Source organism: Glycine soja, chromosome 6 (assembly GCF_004193775.1).
Source record: "Glycine soja cultivar W05 chromosome 6, ASM419377v2, whole genome shotgun sequence".
NCBI classification, from domain to species: Eukaryota; Viridiplantae; Streptophyta; class Magnoliopsida; order Fabales; family Fabaceae; genus Glycine; species Glycine soja.
In genome coordinates, this window is record NC_041007.1 from 14990705 (window position 1) to 15000850 (window position 10146).

General features: G+C 33.2%; 2 protein-coding genes across 3 annotated transcripts; both read left to right on the forward strand.

Annotated features, from left to right (window-relative positions):
* The first annotated feature begins 879 nt into the window (after positions 1-879).
* Positions 880-4327, forward strand: LOC114416398 (manganese-dependent ADP-ribose/CDP-alcohol diphosphatase-like). 2 transcript variants are annotated; one of them, XM_028381254.1, is made up of 3 exons: positions 880-1057; positions 1228-1412; positions 3073-4327. In XM_028381254.1, exon 3 carries the CDS (start codon positions 3096-3098, stop codon positions 4056-4058), a length of 963 nt encoding a protein of 320 aa, XP_028237055.1. In that variant the 5' UTR covers positions 880-1057; positions 1228-1412; positions 3073-3095; the 3' UTR covers positions 4059-4327. The 2 variants fall into 2 exon arrangements, with proteins under 2 accessions (XP_028237055.1, XP_028237056.1); XM_028381255.1 differs by lacking the exon at positions 880-1057 and having other exon boundaries at positions 1069-1412.
* Positions 4328-6461: 2134 nt separating this feature from the next.
* On the forward strand, positions 6462-8986 carry LOC114416400 (manganese-dependent ADP-ribose/CDP-alcohol diphosphatase-like). The gene is made up of 2 exons (XM_028381256.1): positions 6462-6623; positions 7709-8986. The coding sequence occupies exon 2, from the start codon at positions 7734-7736 to the stop codon at positions 8694-8696; it is 963 nt and encodes a 320-aa protein (XP_028237057.1). The 5' UTR covers positions 6462-6623; positions 7709-7733; the 3' UTR covers positions 8697-8986.
* Positions 8987-10146: the final 1160 nt, after the last annotated feature.

Below are 10146 nucleotides of genomic sequence, written 5' to 3' on the forward strand. Positions count from 1 at the left end.
TTCAATGACCAAGATGAATAAAATATGCAACCTTAGCCTTTAGATTCACCTGAAAATGAGAAGGAATTTGCACCGCCAAAACCAAAGTTTGTGAAGTTCTCCTATGGGACCAGAAATCAATATTTTGCCCATTGCCAATCACCCACATGGTGTCAGAACTCATGGTGCCCTAGAAGTGTTTCATTTCTTACCACAAAGATGACTTTACGTAATTTCGAACATGCCCTCCATCTTAAAGGACTCTAGCTCAAAGCATCTCAGCCCAATGATTTGACGAAAATGCAAATTTCCGTGTAAGAGACAAGATGGAAGCTTTATTAAGCGCTTTAAAGGATCGAAGACCAAAAATTACTTCCAATTAGTCAAGGCAATAAAAGATTTTATTGTCTTGGGAGGAATTTATTCTTGGAGACATATGTACACAGAAGGCAATTAGGTGACTAATGCACTTGTCAAGTTTGGCCTCACAATGCAAAGGGAGGACAAAAATTTTAATCGTATGTTAGATTTCATTTCTTTAGTTGTGTTAGCTGATGTAGCTTCTACTTCTATTTCATTTCCTCGAGACTTTTAATAATGCCATTTTTTGGGACTCTAGCTCTATTTATGACAAGAAAAAAAATATTAAATTTTAATTTAGAGATAGAGATAAAAATAGTACTAGATTGAAAGAAATAAACATTTAAGAATAGACATTATAAATTGAGTGTAGCCAATCTTTCAAATCTTTTCAATAATTTTAAACTAAGAGATAAATGCCAACATTTAATTTTTTAATATTTTTAATGTAAAAATGTATGGATCCAACTACCATCGTATCTCAACTATTTTGCACAATTCTCTCTTTATTATCTTATGACTTTATGCAGAAGAAACAACATATTTGAAGATAATGTTAGAGATATACCCAACCTAGGTTAACCAAAGTATCTCCTTAGAAACTTATCCGTTTAGGTGCCTCGTGCCTGTGCAACTAAGGTTTGGACATCAAAGCAAGCATACACATGTTCATTGATATCATATACAATTCAACAACCAACAACGGTTAACATTAAGAGTATGTGTTCCTTGACTAAGTAAATCCAGGATCTAAATCTTAATTGATCCTTGGTATTGAATAAATCTTATCAGAAAAATATTCATTTGTCTGCACTTACGGTCTCCATGACCTCAAAATTAGATCTCTTTACTAGTGATTTTGACTTTTGGTTCTATTATTACCGACAGTCCTGTGTCTCCGACAACACAACTAAGCCTTAACGACTCAATTTCATTAGCATTAGCGTCTCGCAATACGCAGGTCGCAAACCGGACTCGCTGCCTAGTACTAGCGCACTTTCATTTTGCCGCTTCTCTGTTTTCAACAAACGACAACAACCTACATTGCCGTTTCAAATCACTATTTATCCCCGGTACGTCTCTCTAATCTCAGGGTTCTATCCAATTTGGGCCTTTTGGAAAACTGAATTTGTGATGTGATGCCAAATAAATTTAGGATCTAATTGAGATTGATATATAGTCATATGGCAACATTCACGACTAATCCCAGAAATCTGACATAAGCTGAATGCCATGGGACCAGAACGGTTTTTCTAAACAAATCCAGTCCAATACGTTATGTTCTTTCAACTATAAAAGCATTCACCTTTTTTTTAAGACTTACCTTACCCACATGTGAATTGCTAATAATCTGTCCCAAGCGGAGCATAACCCAGAGACAATCAGAGTTCAGGAGTCCAAATTTCAACATAAACATAATTCTAATAAATTTGAATAGAAAGCACAAAAATGTATCTAACATTATGTCAAAAGCAAAAACCTTATAGGTCCCTTTTTACTTTTTTTTTTTTTTTGGTGATAGGTCCTTATGCTTAAGGCAATATATTATAGGTACTTGAACTTGAAGTCCTTCTAGGCTTCTACTTTACAGTCTTTACCAATAAATTCTGGTTTGCTCATCAGCTGGTTTTTTGTCCTAAGTGAATTGTGCTTAACATTTAATTATTTTAAAAATGCTTTCAAGAGTTACGAAGCTGCAAATAAGACAAAATTGTGGTTGTGACTGATGACATATTTTAAAGAGTTTAATGGTTATGCAATGTAAAACAATTTTACAGAGTTGTCCTATCACATATCATTAATTAGATTACTTTAAGATAATTATTTTAAAAATCAACAAACTTACCATACATGATGGATTGTGATTGAATGACTCTGTAAAACTTTTTACATTATCAATGTATAACTATTTTTCTCTATTTTAAATTGTGTAGCTGTGATCTTTTGATGTAGAGAATTTACAAGTTTTAGTTAGAGCCTTAGAGGATAAAAATAATATAATTTAAATTAACTGAGTTACTCTAATCTATTAACAATGTCTAAATGTCAGGTAGTTATTATATTTATAATTACTATTAAAATTCTAAACTTATGAAAGTATATATCAGATTTAGACATCAACGGTTCTTAGAACAAAAATGTTATGATGAAACAGAAGATGCAGAATCCAAGTTACTGTCTTTCTACGGCACTTTCTCATGAATTATATGGCGATGAAGCCTAATTCTTTGAATTGAAACATATGTATGTTTTCTTCATCGTATTCTCTAGCCATTAACCTTCTTTCAGCCTCCCAAAATGCAAATTTCTGAAACTCCCCTTCTATTCATCCTCAACTTTGCAGCAACGCAAACAATGTTATTTTCCAAGTTGAAAAGAAAGAGAAGAGAGCTTGCTCATCTCTAATAGCTACTGCTTTGGCCTTTATTCATTTAAGTCTTTTATTTGAATATCTCTGAGCTCCAGATTGCCCTATGCATGGGGGAGGGGATACTCGTACTACTTTTAATAAGAAAATGTTAGTTAGGAGTCAGATAATTTGAAACGGGCCAAGTTAGCAACCCAACAATATGCTTGTTTTTTGTTTGTGCTGTGTATTTTCTCCCTTCTAATTCTCTGCATAATTGCTGAGCTCGAGAATGAGATAACTGGTTCCTGTATGTGTTATTTTAGATAAGATTGTTCTTGGAATGTACTACTTTGATGACTTAATAAAAATTGAATGTATGACAGAGGCACAAAGAGAGGGAGACATCATGGTTTCTTCTAATGGACTAGCTACTACACAACCTCTTTTTTCTTTTGGATTGATTTCTGATGTTCAATATGCTGACATTCCTGATGGTCGCTCATTCCTTGGTGTTCCACGGTATTATAAGCATAGTATTCTTGTGTTGCGGAGAGCGGTTAAAGAATGGAACACTCATCAGAAGCATAAGTTTGCTATTAATTTTGGAGATATTGTTGATGGGTTTTGTCCCAAAGATCAATCTCTTGGTACTATAAAGAAACTAGTGGACGAATTTGAGATGTTCAGGGGAGGACCTGTGCATCATATTATTGGCAATCATTGCCTATACAATCTTCCTCGCAGCGAGTTACTTCCATTATTGAAGATCAAAACACTTGATGGCCGTGCTTACTATGATTTCTCACCAGTGCCTGAATATAGATTCGTAGTTCTTGATGGCTATGATATCAGTGCCATTGGTTGGCCAAAAGATCATCCAAAAACATTGGAGGCCTTGAAAATCTTAAGGGAGAAGAATCCAAATGAAAATAAGAACAGTCCAATAAATATGGAGGGGCTTGAAAGAAGGTTTCTCATGTTTAATGGAGCCATTGGAAAGGAACAGATGAAATGGTTGGATGATGTTCTCCTGGAGGCAACAAAATTGAAACAGAAAGTGGTTATTTGTTGCCATCTGCCTCTAGATCCTGGCGCGGCAAGTGAGAAGGGACTGTTGTGGAATTATGATGAAGTAATGAATTTGATACACAAATATAATTGTGTTAAGGTATGTCTTGCTGGACATTATCATAGAGGTGGATACTCCATTGATTCTCATGGGATACACCATAGAGTTCTTGAAGCTGCTTTGGAATGTCCTCCTGGTACGGATGCATTTGGATACATTGATGTCTATGATGACAGGATATCACTTGTTGGAACTGACAGAATGAAAAGTACAGAGATGCATTTTACTCCCCCAAGTTAATTTGTATGACTGGATGTGTTGATGTTTGGAAGAAGAATATTTCTAAATCCTTATCCAATATCCTCATACTCGTCTTCCTACTTTTTTATATGGTAAGTATCGAATGTATTTAATATTTTCAAGACGTCAAATGCATTTATTTTAGTAGTATGATTTGTAGGAAAATAAACATTACTATTAGAAGAATACCTAATAGTAATATTTTTTAATTAATCATTGATAGAGTACCTATAACCAAGGGGTACCAACTAGTGCTATTTTTTAATTAATCGTTGATTGAGTACCTATGATATTGATCTAGTCTACCTACTGGGAAGTTTCTATTTAAAGTTGGAAGAACTTGAGTTTGTACTGGTAATTTGCAGGAATAAACCAGTTTGTGCTCAACATGTTCCTTCCTTTTGAGAGAGGGAATGATGCAACATGCAGCATTACTTAAACGTGATTTGCATGTGGATAATGATTGATCTTTACGTAGCTTTGCTTCATTGTTTGACAAATGTTTGACTGCATTCTACTTCAACTTTCAACTTAATTCATCTGAAGTGGCTCAACTCTTTTTATGTTCTTGAATTCATCCCATAGATATAATCGGCCTTGAATGGTTTAAACAAAAGGTATAAAACATATCTGTAAGTTGAACTATCAAGCACAACGGAATGGAAATTAAATGCTATAATTAATAAGTATCAACGGTCAAATTACAGATCTGTTTTTTTAATAAATTTCCCCACACATTATTTGATATTCAACCATTCAAGAATGGAAAATATTTCAAGGACACCTCATATGCTAATCTCTAACTAACAGGAGAGACAAAGAAATATGAGGTGCCCACTGTTAAATCTCAATTTAAGGTTCTTAGTTTTTCTTTCTCCTTTACTTTTTCTTTTTCTTGTCTCTGTCACAGCATGCACGCCTAGTTCTTGTAGGTTCTTCGGTAAGAAACAGTTCTCCACTGTGGCAACCAGCGCACTCATCTCCAATGGAAAAATTGAGCGCATAAACGGGTTCTTAGATTGAACTCTCATAAGAACCTCCGTTAAAGATACTCTTACCTGACTTTGGATCTTAATAAGTGTTGTGTCACCTACAAAAATTTTGACACTAAAGACAATATGAGAAAGAGTCAAAGAGTTGAGAAGTGTAGAAAATAGAGAATGAAAGCATACCTTATTGCATTTGTGTTTTACCCTTGTATATCATGCTTCTCCAACACTACTATTGTCATTTTTGTTGGAACCACATTGTATGTCCTTTCTTGCTCTCCATGATTTTGTGAGGTCGTTATTTGATATTTTTTTAGTCTCTATTTAGTGTTTTATGGGCATATAATTTGATTCTTATTTGACAACTGAATTGTTTTATGGATATATATATTTGGAGAATCCCTCAAATGTTAGCCCAAAATAATATTGTCTTATAACTTAAATTTATCAAAAAAATGTGGTAAAAATTTATAAATAATTAGCTATAAATTTATTTAATTTTAAAAAAATTATAATTTAACAATTTGGATTATCAATTTTTTTATTACACTATAATAAAAATTTCATTTATTATAATTATATTTTCTTTATTTCCCCATTTTATCCAATTAATTTTTTTATTTATTTACTATTTTTTTTCTTATTCCTATCACAAGAAAAACTATTTTTTTTCTTATCCTATTCTAAAAAAATTAGTAATTTGCTAATATATTTTATCTAATCAGATAGAGAAAATGTCTTAAAAAAGTGTCAAATTGAGTATCTTCTTCATGGAAAAATAAAACTTCCGCCGTTGCCAAATGTTCCCTTATGGTTATATAAATTATCTATTTTATTCTTTATATATTATTTTTAATTCTCTTTAGTTTTTATGAGTTTTAACAAAAGGGACTAAAAATGATTAAAAATGTTATACTATATATTTATATAGCGACTACAAGACATTAAAATAGTATGTGTAAAAATTAAAATTGATGTTTTTTAATTATAAGGATTAAAAATAAAATTTATATCATCATGAATATAATTAAATTTATGAGATATATAAGTTAGATTTAATGGTTAAGCAAAGGAGAAAGGAGAAAAGGGGAGAGAGGTCCTCTTTTTATTCATATTTTTAATAAAATTAATAAATTAATATTTATTGATAAAAAAAAAGTAATTGAATTATTATTGATTTTTTAAATCTTTAAAGGAGTATAAGGTCATCGATCTCTGATTCTGTATTTCTTTGGGATTCTTGCCCTTGTTTTGGTGATGCCATGGGAGTTAGCTGTTTTTGTTTCCTTTCTGACTGATAAAAAAAGAACTAAGAATGGGCAAATCTTTATTGATTTACTTAAAAAAAATATCAATATCCTTTAAAATATACAGGCACCAGAGAAATTTTTATTTTTTTATTTTTAATGTTAAAAGGTCAATGAATATGATTATGAGATGGAAGGGAGTACCTTCTTTGGCTTCTTCCTAAGTCCTAACCTTGACGAGGCCAATTCCATTCATTTTGATGTGTCTCTGTTTTCAACAAACGTTCACAACAACACATTTCGCCGTTTCAAATCACTACTTAACACCGGTACGTCCTTCTAACCTCTCTCTCCCCTTTTTTCAAAGATGATTCTCTTTATGCTATTCTGAACTGAAACCATTTGTTTCTTGATGCTTCTATTCTCTTTCCTTTTCGCCATTGCAAGGTCAACGGGTTTCTGATTTTGCCTACCTTTTTAGTATCTATATATGCCTTTGAGATGATTTCACGTTTCAGCAAGAAAGCCACAATTTTTTTTTAAAATACAATTCAGGGTTCTATCCAATTTTGGTTTTTTGGAAAACTGAATTTGTGATGTGATGCCAAATAAATTGAGGTTCTAATTAAGATAGATACTGTCATATGGTAACATTCGCATTTTACAACTCTGCCCAGAACCCTGACACGAGTTGAATTTGATAGGATCAGAAAGGTTTTCTAAACAAGCCTAGTCCAATAGGTTATGTTCTTCCAATTATAAAGTACTCACTTGTCTTTGATATGATGCCCAATAAATTGAGGTTCTTTTTAATACTCCAGAGTATAAGACTTAGCCACAGTTGAGTTCCTAATAATCAGAGTTCAAAAGTTCAATTTGCCACTTAAATATACTTCGAATGAACTTGAATAGAAAGCACATAAAATGTATTTAATGGGTGGTTTCTCTCCCTCCTGATTATGATAGCAATACTGCTATGTCTGATACCAGACCACGAAAGACCACAAGGAGACCAACATACCTCAGTGACTATGCATAAGGGGACAGTGTCAGAAAAGGCCAAGAACCAGAATATTCTACAGATCCTGCTAACAAATTCTGTTATAACCTATTCACCAATTCTGTTATTTTGTATTTATGAGCCCGTAGCTGGATAAGAACAGATTACCATTCTTGTATCCACTATAAATATGAATCATGGAATGAAATGAGGCAGACAATTTCTATCCAAAATTAGCTTTACTTTTATTCCTGCATTAGAATTAGTAGTAGCCTCTGCTATCAGATTCTCTGAATTGTTTCTGAGGTTGGGATTTGAGAATGCGATGACTGTTTCTTGATTGTGTAATTTTACCTCAGATTGCTCTTGGAAAGTATTACTTTGATGACTTTATAAATGTTGAATGTATGATAGGGGCACATAGAGAGAGAGAGACATCATGGTCTCTTCTAATGGACTAGCTACGAGTCAGCCACTTTTTTCTTTTGGATTGATTTCTGATGTCCAATATGCTGACATTCCTGATGGCCGTTCATTCCTTGGTGTTCCACGGTATTATAGACACAGTCTTCTCATATTGCAGAGAGCAGTTAAAGAATGGAACTCTCATCAGAGGCACAAGTTTGTGATTAATTTTGGAGATATTGTTGATGGGTTTTGTCCCAAAGATCAATCTCTTGATACTGTAAAGAAAGTTGTTGATGAATTTGAGATGTTCACAGGAGGACCTGTGTATCATATGATTGGCAATCACTGCCTATACAATCTTCCTCGCAGCAAGTTACTTTCATTACTGAAGATCCATACTCTTGATGGCCGCGCATACTATGATTTCTCGCCAGTGCCTGAATATAGATTTGTTGTTCTGGATGCCTATGACATCAGTGCCATTGGTTGGCCTCAAGATCATCCAAAAACACTGGAGGCCTTGAAAATCCTAAGGGAGAAGAATCCAAATGAAGATAAGAACAGTCCAACAAATTTGGAGGGTCCTGAACGAAGGTTTGTAATGTTTAATGGAGCTGTTGGAAAGGAACAGGTCGAATGGTTAGATGGTGTTCTCTTGGAGTCAACAAACTTGAAACAGAAGGTGGTTGTCTGCTGCCATCTGCCTCTACATCCTGGTGCGGCAACTGAAGAGACACTGTTGTGGAATTACGATGAAGTAATGAATTTGATACACAGATACAATTGCGTTAAGGTCTGTCTTGCAGGGCATGATCATAAAGGCGGATACTCTATTGATTCTCATGGGATACACCATAGAGTTTTTGAAGCTGCTTTGGAATGCCCTCCTGGTACGGATGCATTTGGATACATTGATGTCTATGATGACAGGATATCACTTGTTGGAACTGACAGAATGAAAAGTACAGAGATGGATTTTACTCCCCCAAGTTAATTTGTATGACAGGATGTCTTCACGTTTGTAAAATTACCTATTATTTTTTCACTAATGTTTGAAATAGTACCTATCATCTTGTTCTAGTCCTACCTACAGGGAAGTTTGTATTTAAAGTTGGAATAACTTAAATTGAGTTGGTACTGTTCATGAATCAACCAATTTGTGCTTAACATGTTCCTTCCTCTTCGTTTTGAGAGAGGCAACGATGCAACATGCAGCACTACTTATACTTGTTTTGCGTCTGGATTGTGATTGATCTAGTAAAATTGTTACACAACTTTGCTTCATTGCTTGACAAATATTCCTTGAAAACCTTTTCAGTGATCGTGACCATGGGAGATGGCTCTTACATATTATTACTGTTATTTTTACTTATTACTTTTTGGTACTAAAACTGTTGCATGTTTGACTGCAATCTATTTTAACTTTCAATTAAATTCATAACAAGTGACTTAGCTTTTTACAGTTTGCCACTCAATTACTTTTTGGTACTAAAACTGCATGTTTGCTTAACGTGTTTTGCTTTAGCCTTCTATTCTTCTAATGTCTTTAAAAATAGAAATATGTAATGACTGAAAACTTAAATTAAGGAATAATAATGAAGGAATGCATATTTGACATGTAACATCATGAAACTGTAAAAGTCTAGCTAGGGGGATGGGATATTAGTATCATAGGATGTAAGTATTGGGGAAGGGAGGGGGTGAGGTGGAAAAAAACTTATCTTTTTTTTTTTTTTTTAACTAGCCAATGTGTCTATATTGCATATCCTTTATTAAAGGTACACGCATGGGTAGGAGAGGGGGAGAGGTGGATCTAGTGAAAGGTCGAACCCTTGACGTCATTATTGCACTTATTGTTTAAGACTTGGTCAATTTCAATTCAATTCAATTACAAATTTATTATAGGAATTTCAGGGAATTTGAAATTTTTTATTTTAATTTCTTTCATTTTTTAAATGTTTTGTTTGGATAAATCAATTTAAATTTCCTCAATTTTAAATTTTTTGTTTGGATAGGGCAATTCAATTTCCTCCATATGTAAAATTTTAATTTTATATTTTAAATAGATGAAATTTTAATATTAAACTTTATAAAAAAAAACACAATCTAATTTTGAAATATTAATTAAAAAATATTTTTCAATTTTTAATAATTTAAAAATATAAAATATTGATAATTTTAACTAGGGTTGTTTTGTTTAACCACAACCAATGATGTTTTTAAATCGACATCAACCCAGACTATTTTTCGGTCGACATCAAATAGGGTTTTTTTGTCAAAGTATGCCGAGAATATTTGTCAGTTGACGTCAACTGGGGCTATTTTTTGGTTAATATTGATTGAGTCTATTTTTCAGCCGATGCTGGCTAGGTTTTTTACCGTCTGCTAGGGTTTCTTTGGCCAACACCGGCTAGGATCTTTTCGAATGACATTGATCAAGGCTA